The 20,739-nt window shown below is 35.4% G+C and overlaps 1 protein-coding gene across 3 annotated transcripts in view; it reads left to right on the top strand.

Moving 5' to 3' along the window:
• The window catches only part of LOC126850257 (suppressor of lurcher protein 1), a 256,983-nt gene that overhangs the window by 19,328 nt on the left and 216,916 nt on the right, over window positions 1-20,739 (top strand). Inside the window, exons 2-3 of one of the 3 annotated variants that reach the window (XM_050593072.1) lie at window positions 6,404-6,475; window positions 13,219-13,285. In XM_050593072.1, the coding sequence (XP_050449029.1) occupies window positions 6,404-6,475; window positions 13,219-13,285 (139 nt within the window). Of the gene's footprint in view, window positions 1-6,403; window positions 6,506-13,218; window positions 13,286-20,739 lie in introns of all 3 variants that reach the window. The other 2 variants (XM_050593071.1, XM_050593074.1) reach the window with 2 other exon arrangements.

Raw genomic sequence — 20,739 nt, 5'->3', positions numbered from 1 at the left:
TCCTGCCGCACGGAGACGTTTTAGATAACCTAAGGAAGCACGCCGGAGCGAGCTTTGCCAGCAGCCCTTTACCGCTCTTTTAATTTTTGTCTACGTTTTTCAGAAGCTTCATAAACGATGTGAATTAATTACACACACATACACACAATCTATTTATTCTGAAAATATATCTCTCGTACAATAATACATTATCAAAATATATCGCGCAATAATGTTATTCGAGGAATAATATCTTGCAGAAGAGATTATGTTAATATTTATGCGAGCAACCTATATACACAAATTTATTTGGCATCATATTAATCTTCATATAAATATGACTAATATGACTTGAAATATTAGATAATAAAATGTAATTTGCAATATTCTCGAACATTAAAGCGCATTCGGTCTTCTGCATTTTACATCGGATGATTAATGAGTTGCATATCGATGAATCATTATTACAGTACTTGATCAAAAACAGATTTACTCTCTACAAAAATATCCTTTAAATTTTTTCGCAGTTTACGAAGCTGCTGAGAGAATAATGAGCATGTAAAAAATTACTGCACAAGTATAACAATTATCGATTGAACTTGCCGAGTTCATAATCAATATAATAATTTATATGTAAATATCAGATGTTAAAACAATCATAAATTACGCAAGCGATATATGTTGTGTTATATGCTATTAAAATATTTAAAAGTAATACATAAAATACAAAATTAAAAAAAAATATATATACATTATATAATTGTTAAAAACATTTACTTTTTAACTGGTTTTTAGAATATTATTTTGCACTCGCACAATTTTGTGCGCCGCGTATCTACTTATCTACAGGAAACTAACTGCGCTATACATTTGCCTGCGGAAGTAAACTCTTGCGGCGACTCTTATTTATGACTCGTATTTTTCCAAACCAATAACTGACTTTGCATTATATTCTTAGCAAATGTACAACACACGCATGATTAATGTTATAAATTCGTGTTACTTATAAACTTCACGTTGCGAACAAGAAATAATATTAAAAACAAGGATAAAGGTCTTCATTAATTATCATTCTTTCCCCTATCATGAGAAATAAAATTCGAATATTTGACATAATTAAATGTTAATTTATTGTTCTATAATAAATGGAAATTTAGTTTGTATATAAATAATCTAAAAAGTTATAAATCTTTTAAACAAGAATGAAATATTATATATATATGTAATAAAATACACATAATATATATGTATATAAAAAATTATTAAAATATTATATAGATACTTATAGATATTTTATTAAATATTAAAATAAACATTTTTTAATAAAAAAATAAAATATTTTATATGCGTCATAATTCATAATGATGTAAAGTGAGTCGCAAAGATAAGCGAACAATTAATTTTATAAATAACAAATAATAAATTAACGTAATTATATTTATTTACTTCGCTATTACTCGATGTCTTCGAACCTCCTCCATCTCTGATGTACGCTTCTTGCTATTCCATCATGGCACTCACACGACACTTACTCGCGAAAACGTTAATTACGATCGCGCGCGCACCATTTACCAAAATACGACGATTATTCAAGTTTTTACATAGCACTCCTGACGTTAATCATACACGACATACATGAAATTCTAAATTACGACGAGAAAATACAAAACTTACTATTGCACGAAATTATAAATCAGTTAACACTGAAAAATCAAGTGGTCGACTTTGCATAATGCCATTTCTGTTACTAACGAATTTTTATATAGACATATAAGTCAATAAATACACAAGTAAAATTTGGAGATAAAATTAAAGATAAATTAAATATTTGCAAAATATAATATCCAAGAACATAACATTGCTTTACCGACTCAAATGTATGTGTACGTGTTTAAACGTAAACACTGATCTGCTCGCTGGAATGTGATCGCGTGTACGACAACAAGATCGTTGTTTATGTATGGTAATCTTGTTATTTACCTAGGTAGGTATCGAATATTTTTGAGTAATAATAAATGTAATATATATATAATCGTTTATACAAAGTCGAAATACTATTTTAGTATGTTACTGTTCATGAGTATTCGTTGTTTATTTGCGCTTGCTCATTTCATGAGCAAGTGCACCTAGTCACAACAAATTTGCTATTCATTGCACTTTCATAATTATGTATGATTAGCTAATTTATTATCTAATACTAGAAATTAGCTAATTATAGATAACATAAAATACGAAAATATGTTTTATAAAAATACATCGAGAGATTTATAATCCTTAAAAAATTTTTTTTTTAAATTAAAAAAAATTAAGTATCCAAAAAGTTAGAATTAAATAAGTTGAAATTCTAAATTAAAAATTTAATTCTAAGAATCAATTTTAGCAGAGAAATAAGCACAGAAAAATTTCGATATTACATTGCTCAGGTTGTGTATGTATATAATCGCCAGGGATAATGAAGGTGAGGATTCAGGTTGGTATATACGTATATACTGGTATTCTTGGGTCGATAACAGCATCTAATCCTAACTTGGATTCCAATGACCTCGGATAAAGCCGTTAGCTCGTAAAGCATCGGAGCGATAGAAACGATTACTTGCCCAAAGTACGAAAGTACGAAGATTATCGACAAGTAGCATCGTCTCCTTTCCACGATCGACTGCGAACGGTATCCGTGATGGGAATCTACTACTTCCGATCGTTCAATTATTAATATCTTCTCGACGGACATTTTTGTGTAACAGAATCAACTCTTCTCTCGACTTAATCTCTTTACGTTTCGGGCTTTTTTCATACAATTTTGCGTGAAAAATATTTCATCTTATCTTATAATATACTTCGTATAGTTTAACGACGATTATGAAGTCGTGGTCCGATATTGAGTAGCCGAAAAATTAAACGCCACTATTTGTCTGTAGATTAATGATGTTGTACATCAGGATATCAAAGGTTCGACAGCGGGAATCGTGCGAGATGCAACTTACTCATCGTAATAATTGTCTATGCGTGGGAGGAGCGCCGTGAAGCGAGAGACAGAGAGAGAGAGAGAGAGAAAATCGATTTCCATTTTCCGGGGCGCGTTTGCCTCCCGGAGCCTTATTAGTTCCTCGCCAAACAGCACGCTAGCTTCTTTTTTCTTCCTCTCTTTCCTGCTCTCCCTTTATCCGCGCTTCGCTTTATTCTCGTCCCCTAAACTCGTCTACCATGTTTTATTTCGTAGTAGAGATCAGCATTGTTACGGAAGTGTTGTACGTCCTGTCCTCCGTTCTGGCGCTCGCCATCTCTCTAACTTCCGTCCCATTTTTCGAATCCTCGTGGAGAGAAGCGAATTCGTCTTTTTTAATAATTCTCATCGCATCCTTTTGTATACTGTTCTTTTGACTTTCTCTGTGTGCAAAATGTATTTGAATTTAAATAATACAAGAAATAAAAAAAAAAAACAGTCGCGAATACGATTTATTTTAAAGATTCATCCTGGATATATTTTATGTGCGCTTCGCACGTAGAATATTTACATTGTATTTAAAGGCTTCGAAGGATTTTCCGCGTGACGTTTCCGATAATATTGTCGCCTATCTCGTACACAGCTTCGATATCTCATATTGGACAATTGAGACTCTTTTTCAAGATTGTGCACGTTGTAAGCGAATTTTAGACATAGTGGAGGCTACACTTTCTCCGCGCGAGTAAAATGGGAATGTACAAGGCTCGTTATACGATACCAGACGGAATCGGGAATATACCGTCGCGCCACCCGTCCATTGTTGCGATACCACGAACAGAAGTTCGTAAAGTCCTCACCTCCGGCAAAGAGAAGTGGAAGTTTCAACGCCAGACACGAATTCGTGCTTTTTTCCCTCCCTTCGGTGCGCATTCGTTTCCGCGTCATAGAGTAGCCGAGCCCTTCATTAAAGTTTCCATCGTCCGCTTTTGTAGTTTTCAACCAGCGGTAGCTGGACGAGGCTCTCTTCATGTGCATGTATCCCGCCATCTCATGTACATATAAAATAAAATACTTGGGGCTCTAAATCTATTTTTACACGGGAGATCCATAGATATCTCTAAAGATATCTTATTTTATTATTTTATTAGAGATGAAATTATGCAGCTTCCTTCATTTGTACAATTTCTAAATGACTATCTTTCTTTTGCACAAAATGCCTGATATATGGTCGATTTCCTTCTTTTACTCTGTTTTTATTTCTCGACTGCGTTCTCAAATAAAGTTCTCTCTTTATATCGATGCAAAATTTCCTTGCAATGCAAATGTGTTGTAAAGAGAAATAAATGCAAATTTCTTAATTATTTAACGCAAACAAAATAATGTAATAAGCAAGCGGATTGTAGCATAACTGAAAAAGGGAAAATCTTTCTCTATTGCATTCTCTCAATTACCCCCAGCAAGTTTGTGTGCGCTAACTTTATCTAAAAATATGATGTGTCTTATGCCTATCCATAGTAGATTTGCCGTTTTGTTTAATTTTTGATCAAATCCATATTAAAGTAAATTGATAATAATGCAGTTCAGTAAAAAAATAATTTTTTTTATTACAACAAAGAAAGTAATATTTACTGTATTTTATTTGACGCTAAACTTCGCTAAGCTTCTAAATTGCTCCATGTATTATTTATGTGACATGTAAAAAAATATCTTAAAATGCATTATTATATATATATGTATATATATGTATATTTTACTTCATGTTTTCAAATGTGTTAATTATATGCAATAAACAAAATGTTATAAATAAATTACTATCCTATCGCGAATCATGGATAGTCTAAAGCGGGCTTTATTTGGAACAGTGCTCCTAAAAAAAGAAAGAAACATGAATCGGAAGTCAGAGCTACATTTCCATTCTCCAGGAAACGTAGTGTTTTGGTACAAACATCGAATTTCTTCTGCCTATATTCTCCCTTTTAACGAATGTATGAAAATCCGCAGTGATTCAATATTGTTCTTTTTTGCCTCCCGTTTCTTTCTTCTTTTTGAACACACGGATAATTTATCTCGTATTATCCCGATTTTCTATCGCACTTTCAGTCGCGATAAAAAGAATAATCGATGCGCGGCATAGCAAGCGCGATGGATTGCAGTTTTATAAGCGGCTGAGACTTGTCGAAGATTTGTCGCGTCGAATTCCACGAGAAACTAAAGATGAAAAGGAAAATCACGGGACAATATGAGCGTAATTTCGATATAAACTACAATATAAAATACTCGCAGAATGTGTCAAATAGAAATAGCGGAGATAGCGGAGATTCTCGTCGCGCGCGAATGTTTCATTCCTGCACGATGTTCGATGTTTCGGATATTATTGCTGCACACAGGTGTGCGCTAGTATATATAATTTAGGCCATACCATTTCAGACCATCTCGCGATTATTCGGGTAACTGCGAATTATTTCGCGGATATTCATTAACGCACGGGTTTTGGCCGAAAATTCACGGCTTTTGCGAGCGCGCAAACCTCGGTTTCGGACAGGTGCAGTCCTTTTATCGTTATATCGTGTCTGCCTACATTCGGATTATAATCCTGGGGATTATGTAGTGTATCCCCGCGCAAAGGATATCCTGTGTTCGATTTTGCGCTAGTCTCATAGCTATTATATGCAAGCACTTATTAATTTATGGAAATTGAAAAGTAGTTTTCTGTGTTTTTTTTTTGTAGCGGTATATACATAATATAAGTCACATATTCTTACAAATAATTTTAAATTATATTTTTATTCAGCAAAACTTATTTTTCTATTCTTAATTATCTATATAATACGTACCCTAATATTTATTGAAAAAGATCCAACAGTAAATTTCCATAAAATTTTTTTAAGAATAGGGAAACTTATATAATTCTCTTTAAGTCACTTTTCGTCTTTTTATTTTTGTCTTCTATCATATAACTTTGCTACAGATATAAATTTAAGAGACATCGAACTTTATCGACTTTTAATATTACAATCTATTAATAGCAAGAAAGAAATGCATTAAATTTTTTCTCTCATACAATTCGACCATAAATCGTGAATAGAAAACTTAAAATTTTTTCGTGCTGAAACTGACAGATGAAGAAAGGACAGGACATAAGTTGCGCACTATAGTTATCTGGGTTGATTGTTCGTGCAGTCATTCATCACGTAGAAAGGATAAAAGAGACATGAATGGCATATCGTCATCATAAAATTAAATACATCTATCGCAAATATATATACAGAAATATTCGTATATTTAATCGTTCAGATAGTTTTAATAACAACGTTTTATAAACATTTTTTAACACAATAAGTACACTTTTTAGCATTTTAAGCCTATACGGTAGTCGTAAAACGTTAAAATAAAATTATCTTTCTCTGTTTTATAAAATTTATAATTCTACTTAATTCCTTTTTAAATACTTATCTCGAGCCTTCTTTCCTTTTTATTTTCTAGCTGCCGTCCTATCAACTAAGCGGGCAGCTTGGAAAGATGATACCACGGGACTCGCATTTCAGTCTTGCCGAGGTATTAAAAGTCCTCACTAGCATCGCTAACGTAATTATTTTTCTCTCACTTATATCTTTAATTCCGATGGCGTCAGGCAATTCCGTCGCTCAACTCGAGGATTCTATTTTTTGATCTTACCTGCCCCTACTCTTCCTCTCTTTATCCGTATTATTATCCTTCATCTCATCCTCTCTTCCTCTTCCACTTTCAATGCTGTATTATCCGTCTTGGCATCGAGTTCGTCAAACTCTAGTGATCTTTTGAGGGAAAATCATTGCGTATTCAGCTCTGGACCGACCTACAGTATGATGCAGAGGTAACTGCGAAACGCGAAAACTAGCCGCGGATGTTTTCGGAATCAATCCGATGTTCTCTACATGACTGCACGAATAACTCGCGTATCCTGCTAGTTTCTCTCCGTGATACTTTCTTGGCGGAAGTTTGGGCGGAAGATATATTACTTTCATAGATAAGCCCAGAGATCTTCCTACCTATGTATTTTTGTTTGATCAAGTTGAGTTTAGTGCACGGAACGTATACACATATACCGTTATATTCATATAAATTCTCGAGCTTTATGGTCGATTGGAATTGCGCAACGGATGAATAATAAACTCGCAAGAGATATTAATTCTACGAGCGCGAGATGTGATAGCAAGTTTGCCGAATGAATGAATTTTCAATTCTCGTGTTTATGAAGCTTTCTATCGCGACGCGAGTTTCTATTCCATCACACGACACAAGTTTTAACGCGTCGCTCGATTCCCGAATATGTTCTTTATTAGCTGGATCAGCGAAATAAGATTGATCGCTCTCCATGCTCCGGAAACAATCGCACAGAATCGTCGCTGCGCGTATGTATCTGTCAGACCCATACAACGAAGTTTCGCCCGTGTAGATGCAAGCGCGCGACTACTGCGAATGATGTGGTAGTCTCATTGTCGTTCTTACTTTATGATTTAGCGTCGTCGCGCCAGAGTTTATGATTGCTCGCTCGTGCCGAAATGGAGCCATATATAGGTACACAGCAGCGAAAGCGGCATCCGTCACCGACTCTCATAGCGCTGCGATGCTAAATCGCCGTAATAAACACGCGTGTCCGACGAGAATAACGACCGTCAAGATATCAAGACATTAAAAACTCCTAGCGAGAGTTAAATATAAGTTTAATAACGCGCATCGCACCTTTTTTCTTCCACTCGCTCGCAAAACTTTGGATCGATTCAACTTTTGATCTAAACTTTAATCCAATATTAATCTAATATAACGACGCTATATATATATATATATATATATATATATATATATATATATCTTCTTGGAAGAGTCTGCGGTCAAAGTTTTCTTCGGAATATGTAAGATCACTCGCGCTTTTGATAAAAAGAACTCTCTATACTTAACGATTTTATTGCAATAATGACGTGCACATGGCCACGTTGTACTCTGCGAAACCTCTGGACAAGGGCAGAAAGAGTTGGCATTTCTCTCGCGCCATTAGTGCCGTTTTACATCGGCGGGTCCGTTGTTGCGGCCGGCTGGCCGCAGGGATGCTGCAGGAATGTTACACTTTCCGTTCCACTGCAATCTGCTGTTCAAATTTCTTGCGTGCGCGAAATCGCAGCTGGACAGATTGCGAACGCTGGACGGGCGCAGAGGACGGGAACTTTCAACGCCCACGAACTTTAGCGCGACTCATCTGTCTACCGGGTCTATGCAATCCGTCGTGCATACGGGAGATACATAGCTGTCTGCTTAAATTGTTGCTTCATGTCGGAATGATTCGTCGTCACCGCGAGAAACCGACGGCGCGAGCTTGTAAAGCAGTCGGAAATCGCATTAACAGCTTCGCTGTAACTAGCGTGTCTCACGTACTGAGATATTGTTAAGGATCTTTCGTGCAATTCTCCGAGTTATGCCTCACATCTTATTGAATAACCAACTTTAATGAGCGTGACATTGCTTTGCAATTAATTAATTATTCTTGCTAATTGAATCACGAGACTCTCTGCGTCTCATTGTATTTTAAATTCATAATTTTTCCATTAATTGGAATATATGAAAATGTGAGAGAATTTTTTTCTTGAAAAAACAACGTTGAAAATATCTCTTTGTTTATATTTTCCTCTCGAATCCGCATAAATTGATCCTTCCAATCATGATGAATGTGCGATAATTATAAATTATGTATGACAAAATTAAATTTCCTCCCGGTCATTACTTTCGTATTGACTAAAATCGAGTGCGCAATTTGAATTTCAATGATCTTGCGCGATTTTTGGTGCAAAATTCCTGGATATTGGCGACAAAACGCAAACCATGTATAAAAAAAATTTTAAATATTCATAATCAGAAGTTTAATCTAAACTCTCCGGTGTATCCATCAATTCTATAGTGAATATTTAGCAGTGTCTATGTCCGTTTGTCGCTCTTATTTTCTTCATGATCATGCTCTTTGAATCCTTTGTCCTTATTTGATCATGTCATGCGCAACAGATTTGCGCTTCTGAACAAGTTCAAAGCTCTCTGCCAGATTTCCCATTGCAGAGGAAGCATGGCTTTTGTACGTGTCGCGACACGACATTCCGACAAGCGACAGAAAACTATTGAAGTGATATTATGGATATTTACTTACATCCAAGACGATGCAAGTAACAGAATTGAGAACAGAATCGCGATCGCTCTTAAAGGCGATGAAAGTCTTTCGAGCATACACTTACGAGAAATTTATAGCGACTTTCTTCGATTCAAATTATATTATATACATATTGTATACATATATGTATACAATATGCGTATAAGTAAATATATATGTACATATTTATAAAAGATACTATACTCCTTTGAAATCTTTTATTATGAACTAATAATCTATGACAATCGTGTATTTTTCTTCCTGTTTTTGTCGTACAATATTTCTATTCGTTCAGAAACATAATCGCGCTGTACTCAACTATCATAAATAGTCACGCGAGTTCTTTCAGAATATCTACGCGACTTTTTTCCACACAAAACTAGAAATAAAGGCGATGCCACGAAAGGAGCTTATTATTTCCGTAAGTATTCGTGTGAAATGTTATTCTATGTATGTTTTCCTATTTGATTGGCCATTGATCGTTAAAATATATATATATATATATATATATATATATATATATATATATATATTTAGACACCCATACATCGCTCGCGCGTACAAACGTTATTAAATGTTACTTGAATAACGAAGCGCGGAGCAAATGTCGCGCACAGTTGTTTGCAAAATGGTGCAGCATCCAATAATACTCGACAATAGTATATAATAATGCGCCGATGTAATATTTCTCTGAAATGCGTTTTTTGGTGAAACTGGTGAAATAATATCAAATAACATGGCATTTACAGCACGCGGTAAATTTTTAAGATGCTTCACTGCAATAAACAAAAACATTAATTAAGTTTCGATCCTGGATATTTCGCAAAAAAAAAGAAAAGAGAATTTTTCTAATAATAAATTTTTAATCATATCTGACGTAGATGTAGAGAAACTATATTTTTTGTATAAACAGAAAATTCCATGAATTGAAATGGATCAAATTATTTACTAAAAGTTTATAAAAATCAGAATTTTTAATTTTGATTTTTTTCTTTTTCTTTTTTTCTTATGAATTTGTTTGACAGATTTACTGGTCGTTTTTTACCAAATTAAAATATATGTATAAATTATTAAAACTGACATTTTGCATATTCTTGTTGCGCTAGTGATTCAGCGCAAAAATTGCCAACTCGTTTACTCCGCGAAATTTCGTTCATTGAGCTTATATTAAAGAAATCACGAGGCGTATGAAATATGATCAACTTTATTTTAAGATAATACGCCAAGTTTTAATATCAGTCGGTCTCTTTTTGTTTCCTCGCGATCTGGAACGGTGCGATTCATTTATTGGCACGCGGCCACTCTGAAACGTGAAAGAAAACGAGATATAATATTTCTACTCGTTTGACATGCCATATCATCTACTATTTTATCCGGCACGGAGCTTCATGATGAGAAGTCGGCTCTATCTAACATTTCTGTCTATATAAGACGACGAGTCATAAAGAGATACCGTCGAAATAGGTCATCCAATGTGTCAACGCGAAAACAGTCTTTTCCAACTATAATAAAGCCCTGAAAGAGTTGACGGACAGCAATTCGGAGTGATTTCTTGACATTTCCTTGTCAGGCATGTGAGTTATTGCGTATTTTGAGGATGTCGTGGATATTTTGTCTAATTCCACATATCAGTCTCTTCATATATCTCTTCATTCTTCGGAGATATACGAAGCTTTATCCCTCCTATTCAATCTTTACTCATTTTTTTCAGATTCGGATACTTTATACGTATTTTTAATTTATTTTAAATATTTTAAGGGAAAGAAAAGAAAGAGAATGAGGCCGCCGATGGCATTGTACTACATCGATGCATTTAAGGGAAACGATCCATGCATTTTTAACTTTTATTTTGACATGATAAAATAAAAATAGCCTGCTTTTATTAGCAAATACATAATTTAAGTACAGTTTACTTTCAACATCAAACAAATTTATTTCAACAAATGTTTCTGTTTCATCATCTTTTCTCTTAAATACTCTCATCTTTTCTCTAAATACATTTATTTTATATATGGATGGATTAAAATATTTATTTCGGTTTACAAGTTATTAAAATATTAATCCAGTAAATTAATTAAATAAATTAATCCAAAAAAGTATTATTTTTATATTAAAATATATCGAGAAATCTTTAAATTACTCGCATAATGCATAGGAGTAGACTAATGGAACATTAATTGCGAGAATATCAAGAGAACTTACAAACTCATTTAATCGGCCATTCCACCCAAGCCGTACGCTCACTGGGATACAATCGTCAGTGCACTTTTGACCTTTCGGCCTGACGCGACCTTTCGTGCCTATCTCCCGCAAAATAAGATTAATACCCTTCATCAATACTGTGAATATTGAGTCACTATTTGCCACAGTGCAGTAATTTTTTTTCGTAGAAGTGTTATTTTTAAACAGGCTGTTCGTTTACATTTGATGTATAATACATTGTTACGCTGCGATGTGTATAAACGATTCCAGGCGAAATATTTGACATTTTTCATTTGCATATCGACATATAAAGATGGATGCGCGGTGGGCTTGAAATGCATAACGATATTCAAATCAACAAACGCGATTCATAAGTATCGACTGATATTTTGTAATGCGCGAGCAGGAATTTCTCATATTTACATGTCAATATATGACTTCCGTTCGCTTTATTAATTTTGTTTGTACTATCACTACGTACTATTTATATCATACAAATGTTCTATACATGGGAAATATTAAAATCTATGAAAACGATTAGATTTTAGTGCGAAACGATAGATTTCAGCATATATATCGATAGATTTTAGTATCGAAGGATAGATCGGATAAAAAAGGGATAATTCAAAAATAAACGGCGTGTAAAAGTTCGTCATTATACGACATAGGATTTTTCTTCTCTCGAATGAAAATTAATCAAAGTATTGCCGATTATTATCGGCACCCCGTGAATGTTGCAATTTTAAATTTCCTCACGATATGACATCGGAATCGAGCTGACAAATCGTTTCGCTTGCGAGATACATGGGACTCGCAAACGCATCGGGTCTCTTTTTACGCAGTTAGCGGAGCAGCGAATTGTGGCCTTTGCAAAAATTCGGTACGAATATTTCTTGCACAGCTGCCTTTGTACCACATGAGTATATCTCTTGTGACGAGCGCACGCACACGCGTCGAGTTCATTTTTTATTAGCACAATGAACCTGTAAAGGATTGCCTTTATTCTCTTTTTTCTCTTTCCATTTCTCTCTCTCTCTCTCTCTCTCTCTCTCTGCGTTTTCTATGTATATCCGTAGGATTTCTTGTTCTTCATACGGGATTTCGCTGTACGTATTTACTCGCATGTAAAAAGCGCATTAATAACGCCGAGATTATTTTACATTACTGCTTTAAACGCGCGTGTGAAAATAATAGACATTAATATTGAAAATTTCATTACGGAACGAAGAAATGTGAGATGGAAAATTCTACATACAATATTCGATCGTAGATTATTTAAAATAAATTTAAAATGTGTCTAAAGCGCTCTTGTAAAAAAAAAACCAATTACGAGAAAATAAACGCTAAAATTATATCAAAATTGTATAAAGAGTATTGATTTTGCATCCATACAATTAATTAATTGTTACGATCAAAATTAATATACGAAACCTATCCGCATTCTCACGATGAACTTTGACAGATCTAATTTAAAAAACTTTAAGCTGATTTCCCTTATATAAATAGAGTTTGACGCACGAAACTACTTATTTATTCTCGACTGAGAGAACTTTGCAAGATTAAAAAAAAAAAATTATACTTGTCAATTAAAACTCACGTTGAGTCTCCGTTAAAGTAAATCAGTAACGATATAATTATTAATTATTTATATTCTTGACTATTAGACTCGTAGAAAGATTAAAAGACAATTTAATTTCCAATGATAACTATCTTCGTAATTAGAATTCCTATCGAGCTTTTTATTCGCAAGGAAAAATTAATTTTGAATTTATTAAAGAACCTAAATATAATCAATACAATAATATAATTATAATCCTAATTGCGGTCAGATTTCCAGGACATTTTGCGAACGATCGCCGTAATTTTAGTAACCTATAGGCGCGATTTATGCTTATAAATATTTCATAGGCCTTAATTCTGATTTCAGATGCAGAGAGCGGTGCTACTGTTCTGTTGGCTGCCGCTTCTCAACCACTGCCACGCCGTAAATCCAGGTAAATATCGATTTATTTCTAAAACGGTGAGTACGCGCGCGCATATAAGGGGCAGGAAGGGGATGAATATTGTTGTGTCATCAGGTTGCAAAATCTCGCAGATTCAAAAGGAGGGAGAGGAGGTGGATTTTATTATTCCACGGATAGGGCGATTCCTTCTCTGACATGGATTACTGTTAACGCGAACCGATATTGCACACACATGTCGGTTTAAGGATCCGTTATCGTGCGCGGATCGTAAGCCGCATTTACGTTGGCGCATCGGGCTTAACGTATAGCCGGACGTTAGGTGCCCGAACGCATTAGTATCCAGGCAACGTGTCCGACAAAAACAATGCCCCTGTTACCACGAGCCGGCCGAGGCCGAGGCCGGCTAGCCAGTACCGTTGGCAAAGTCACGAATTGTCAGGATACACGCTTGTCCTCTTGTGTATGGTACACAACATACTGTATGGCTGTTTCTGATAACACACTTAAATGATAACTAAACATAAGATTATAGAAGAGGTGAGTGGTTATAAGCCACTCATTCTGAATGCAAAGCGTGAAATTAAGCAGGAAAACAATCGTCGATTATTTTAAAAATCAACACAATTCAATAAGAAAATTATTTAATTATTGAATTATTTATTCAAAGCTACCATTTTTAATTTTTTCTTATACAAATTTAACTTCAAATTTCTCACATCGCGTGATAAAGTATATATATTTTTTAAAAGATTATATTGAATAGAGAAAGATGCGGAAAATAATCATTTTTTTCATTGAATTCTTTTTGTATTATTTCATATACCTATAATTTTATCTATTTTTTATATTATTCAATTTTCCTCTTTTTTTTAGTCAACACTCTTTAAGTATGCTACTATAAAATGTAATTAGTATGTATGCACATATAAAATAAGATTATCACGTTTTCTTGATAATGCACGAACAAAACTATTATGCTATTACAACCATATCGCTTAGTACGGGTGTTTTATTCCCATGCGAGGCGAACCATATCGAATTTTGTGCTATTTTATTTGTGGCGGAACGGCTTATTACGTTGAAGTTTGTTTCATTCCACCGATGTATTATACAATCCGTTTGTATTTGTATTTTAAAATTGTAAGTGAGCGATTGTAAAAATTCATACAAGAATGCTATTCGGGATAATATCGTGTCGACCATAACGTAACTGTATACACATACATATACACACATATATATATATATATATATATATATATATATATATATATATATATATTTGCATTTTCTTTGCATGGGCGAGCGCAGAGATGACGCATGAGCGAGACGTTTACAAAAAGAACGGCGTTTAGTTATAGGTAACGTACTATGTTATATGACGTCAGATGCAGACGCTGAATTATATTCAGCTTGATGGATTGCTCAATGCGACTCGGTATTCATTGCTTTAGTATAGTCAGCTCCGAGACTGACCTATAAATCAGAAAGCATCGATACGATGTAAAATGTCCTTTTTCCAGTTGAAATTTAGTGTCGTAATCGTATCGTCAATTTATCCTTTAATAAAATAATATATCAGAATTTACAAAAACAAAACGGCGATTATTGAGTACGAAAGTACTTACTCTTTCTCATCGCAAATTTGCAATTGATAAAATATCTATTTAAGTTTAGAATTATTAAAAGAATTAGAAGAATTACTAAAATTAATAGAATTAATAAAAATTAAGAGAATTAATAGAATTAATAAAAAATAACTTGAATGCAATTATTCTACGAGATGAGAAGAGAGCAAATTATTAATAAACATAACGCACGCGGCCGAGAGACTTGGAGCGAAAAATTAAGTGCGGTAACGCGTTGTAATTTAATTACTATACGCAGATGAGAGCCGTTAGAGCGCATTCGCGCGGATCGGACGCCGCAATTTTTTCGACAATGGAAGAAGAGTAATGAAGCGGCCTGGTAATATGCCGGCTGGCGGCGTATAACTGACCGGCGTTACGCGGCGCGCACGAGTCTATCACATTTAATTTGGTCCAGCCGTGAGAGACGCGCGCGGATATTCATCGCTCCGGTCGCGCGGCATCATCGAGAGAGCCCGAGTTACAGTTTACAGTAGACGCGTGCGCATCGCACTTGCGGTTAACAGCGCGGAACAAACGGTTTTCCCTCGCTTTCTCGCTCCAGCCACTATCTTTCCCTCCCTCCTTCTCTCTCTCTCTCTCTCTCTCTCTCTCTCTCTCTCTCTCTCTCTCTCTCTCTCTCTCTTGTCGTTTTCGCGCGTGCGGAAATATTTGGATGGTTTTAGCCTGTCAACGCGTAACGTTCGAGTTCGTCAAGCGGAATTAGCGAAAATTCCAACGTTAGCCGGAACACAATACGTTAATTTCTCACTATTCCTCTCTCTCTCTCTCTCTCTCTCTGTCGTTTGCTACCTCGTAACATCCGTCGTCACGTCCGAGTGCTACTGGATATCACGTTTGCGGAAGCAAGTTTAGATCTAATCAATTCAGCCGCGTCACGCGCCGACGAATAATTTTGCTCAGTTTCCCGCTGGCGAACCGGTTGAGAAATCTCGTCGGTGGCTACGTCGGGGGCAAAAGTTCGCAATTACGATCTTAGACTGAAGCGACTCCGGAATATGCTCGCTTTCGGCTTACCGGAAGTTTAATAATACGGCTCGCGGAAAGCGGCAAAACTTGGGGACTCCCGGTCTATATCTCGTCGGATTTGCCCGCGTACTCATGTTACACGAGACAGATACACCGATCCAACAGTAATATTCATTAAAGGTCGGACGCGCGAGAAAGAGAGAGGGTACTTGTAAATTCTCTGGCCGCGCTAAAGCGCATATTTAAGTTGTAATCGTCGTGCAATTACAAACTTTTCCGAGTTTATCTTTGCAGGTTTTTCGAGACGAGGGAGGGAAGGACCGCGGGTGCAAGTTAAATTTTCTAGTCCGTTCAACGCTAAGGACTACGAAAAACTCTCTACACAGTCCGGGAATCTAGCTGAAGAATGTTTCTCTCGTGACTCAGCGTATATGTACAATAAATAAAAATAATTAATGCGCGTCTCTGGAATTTTCGCTTTCCTATATACAATCGGTATTTTCTCTTAGAATGTTAGTATTTTTTACAAGTGCTACGAGCAAAATAAGAATAATAAACACGAATTTCACATTACGGAATTACAAATTTCCGCCGACGCGATTAATTCATCACGTTTAATTACATTTAGGTCGAACGAGCGTAAAAACAACTTGCATTTCGCTAACTTGTATAATCGTAAAAATTTCGATATAGCCTCGCAGATTTCTGTGCCACACGCGATTAATATGTGGGCGACACGAGAGTATACTTTTAACTACCTTTCTCGCACCGCAAGTGTCGCCGCCACCGTCGTAACTCAATCGTATGTAAATTGCCGACGGTGTAATCTCGTAAAGCGGCTTAACGTTACGACGAAAGTTTTCCCACAACATACCCGGGGGAGGGGTGATGATGGAGGGCGTCCAAAATTCGCGTGATATAAATTGACGTAATTTTTTATGCGAGGGTAACACCTGGAAAGCGCGGCATCCGATACCTTTCAATTGATCTCGGCCCATACTTCTTAGCTCCTTATCGTGGACGACGGCTCTCGCGGACTGCCCCTATCGATCCTGTCCTGAGTGAAAACTATCCTGAAGACTCGAAAATCAGAACCGATTCGATCAATTGGCAATAGCGCGGTTTCATTGCGGGCTGCTACCCCGATTGTTTGATGACCTCATGCTGTTACCTAAGTTGCGGCAAACTTTATCTGACTTCCGTGTAATTTCGGTGCCAGTTCAAAGTTTATCCTTTGTGTCTGCCACGTTGAAAGACATCGCGCGGCTCACCGCTCGAAAATGGCATTGCACAAGCCTTTGTATTCCTATTAAAGTGTAATAATTTTGTTTGTGCATTTTGTTTGTAGAAAGAGTTAGAAAAAACGGACTTGACCATTCGTCGGCTTTTATTTATTTTTTCTTTTATCGTTAGTTTCTCGCTCCTTTCTCGTCGCTTTTACACCTCAAGAGAAGAATATCAGAATTTTACAACTTCTTTATTGAAAAAACAACGATAAGTCTTATTATGATTATCGTCATAATAAAAAGGACGCGCGCGTGTAACGGGAGTCCGAAGAAACGGGGGTTGCAAGATCCGATGAAATATACCAGCTGACTCCGGCGCGCTACCCGAAGTAAAAGCGCAAAGTAATAACGCGCGAGATTCGGGCATGCCAGATTTATCGCGGCAACACACACCACTGACGTGACGGGAACGGTAACGAGGCTCGGTAACGACAGCTGGTGTGCACACGGCCCACTTCTCGCGCAGGCGAGAATACATATAATATACACGTATCCCCTTTGGTTGCATACACATACATTCGCGACAAATACGCGATAATCTGATCGCGCGATCTTTCATCAACGAGATCAGCTGTCATCTTTGCGATTTCTCGAACGAACGACTATTCATCGTAATTCACGAGGCAAACTCGAGAAAGATAATCATTTTTATTATTATTTCTCCCTCGTGCACGCACAATCTAGGAATTAAATCCTAGGAGGATATATTTGTCTGTATATAATATTGTCTGAAAGTCATACTCTCGTCGTGCATATTTGTGTCGTGCTTTCACGTTGTCGATGAGGGAAACGTCAAAGAGACAATCGATGAGATAGTCCGTGCGACAAATGGAGTGATCGCACATTCGCAAATAAAATTTTGTATACTCAAAAAGAAAAAAAAAATATATGGGAAAAGAGAATATGAATGTTTCGAGGACATCGAGGATATATCTATAGACTGTTCTATATAATCATCTCGCGCAGTCCTCAGCGAATATCTGTCACAGCGGAAATTCAATTTCAGGTATCACCGCAATGACAAGATTAATAGTCGACCGTTTCGCAACTAAGTCGCGAAAAAATGAATTATTAACGAAAAACGGGACCGCCGATATCACCAAGTAAGGGCGATGGAAAATCGATACTTTGAATGAGTTGCTCTTTTTCTCTTACCTCGTTCCCTTAACAATATAATTCTTTCATCGTCATGTGTAAGTATAGTGTGTATAATTGTTTTTATCGTTAATTCGATATGTACGGAAAGATATAATTGCATTGTGCAATAGTTACAATTTATACTTTTCTATAAGACACATATTAAATCGAATCATTTTGGATGCTTTTACGAACAATTTCAGAGAAAAGATGTCAAAATCGATACATAGCTCTCATAACCCAATATATCTTTATTCGTAGAAATTAAACGTATATAATTCGAGTTAATGAATTGTGTTCATTTATTGAATTCATTTATTTATCAAACGATCATAGTCGTGCAACTGTAGCAATTGTTTATTTATGTTAAATTTTAGATTAGAGTTCTTGAAATCTGAAAGTATTTGTTCAGATTTTTTATAAATTACATAAAATTTAATTAGCGTGGTAAATAATAATATTATTTTTTATAATATTAATTCTTCTACATATTTGTAGATTTTTAAATCATTTTTAAAATTGTTTTATATTCATTTTTCATCTTTATTGTTTTTTTCGCGATGTATAGTTAAGAAAATTAAATTAGAATATTTTGCCTAAACCACGATCTGTACACGTAAGCTAATATTTTGTTTTGAAGCCTTTATTTAAAAAGACTAATAATAAGTAAATATTAATTAATTTAATTTGTATTTATTTTTCGTAGATATTTAATACATAAGTTTCTCATATTAAAAATATTTTCATTTTAAAATTTTAAAAAAGTTTTTAAAAATGTTTATTTTTTAAGAAATAAATTTAAGACCAAATATATAATATTTTTTATTTTACATATGCTAAATTTGTAAAATTTAATAACTTATTGCAATACTTTACTTTCCATTTATATATGATATTTTTGTAGTTTTTTCAGCGAGTATATTTCAGTTTTGAATAACGATTTCTCGGACTTCAATTTTCGTTTACTTTACAAAAAGCCGTTTGATTGAAAGTTTGAAATAATATTTTCAAAACTGTGGTACAATCTGATAAAAGAAACAATCTATAATTTTTGTATATTTTTGTAAATATTTGTTTAAATGTTTATTTTAAGTTTTTAGCTCAACGCTAGTTCATAAAGAAAATGTCGAGTTGGATATGTCAGTTTTGGTTCCTTTTTTTAACAAATAAATTCTTTTTGCGACATGAGAAAAAAATCTTGTGTGTGTTTAGTACATAAGTTACAATATCTGGATGACATAAAAATACGTTACAATGGCAAAGAATAACGTGAATGTGTCCCATCTTTCGCTAAACGAGAGTACCGGGAATTAATTTTCGTGCTCTTTCACAAGGACAGTTTCATTCTTCAAGAACCCGTGCAATCTTCCGTATGACTGAAAAAGATGAACGAAGTGTTGGCACGCAGCAGTGAAATTCTCCCCGTGAAAATTACAGAGCTTCCTTCAAACTTTCTCGCAGTCGACACATTTAAAAAGAATTAGTGACGTGAAATGTTTATGTGTGACATAAAACGATTGCTGATGACTGATATTTTATGAGTATATTCAAGATATTCATTTTTAGTTTTTCTTCTCTCATAAATTTTATTGCGTGCAAAAGCACATTTGATACCGCGACGAATAAAGACGGTTCAGCGTCACTATCGGCGACATTTTGCTCAGTTGGACAAATAAAAAGAGATTCCTCCGCTTTTTTAAAATTGCACGACGATTCTCGTAGTCAAAATCGAGGTTTCGTATAGGAAATAAAAAATCGGGCGGCATCAGAAGCTCGATGTAATGCGGCATAAAGTCTAAGGGTAAAGTCGAGCGGACTTGACGATAAACTTCCTCAAGTGTCTGCGCGCTGCGTCTATTACGTCTGTAAAACGAGGAACTCTGCTTTTATATCATCAAACGTGACATTTTTACAAACGCGAGTTTTGCCGTTACGTTTCTTTGAGCAACACTTTTTGATACGTGTGTTATATACCCTCGAAACGAAATATCGTTCGAGATTCCGTTCACCCGAGCAAGCAAAGGGATCTCGCTCGGTCGGCATCGCGGTTCTTAAGTCTCTCTTCAGTACTCGGGATTACGCCACCGAGGTCCCCCAGTATGACGCATAATACCGGAGAGAGATTGGAAAGAACTTACAGTAAGCCGGGAAATAAATACAGCGGTGCCTCTATCTAACATTCCTGTGCCGCGCATTTCAACAAGAAAACGAACATACATATCTTTGCCGTATTTTAGAGATTTCCGTGTGGAGAATTAAACGTATTTCTTTTAAGTTAAAGGAATGGAAAAATCATTGATATATAAAATACAGTTTACGCAAAAGAGAGATATTGCACTTAGCTGAGCTTGCCTAAAAATATGATTAGTTCGCATTTCGTTGCTTTGAAAATTGTTGTCCGATATGAAAAAACGTGTTCTCTATCATCATCAATTGCAATCGT

The sequence above is a fragment of the Cataglyphis hispanica genome, chromosome 6 (assembly GCF_021464435.1).
Source record: "Cataglyphis hispanica isolate Lineage 1 chromosome 6, ULB_Chis1_1.0, whole genome shotgun sequence".
In the NCBI taxonomy this organism is placed as follows: Eukaryota; Metazoa; Arthropoda; class Insecta; order Hymenoptera; family Formicidae; genus Cataglyphis; species Cataglyphis hispanica.
Note: the sequence above shows the minus strand (reverse complement) of the source record. Positions and strands in the feature narration are given on the sequence as shown.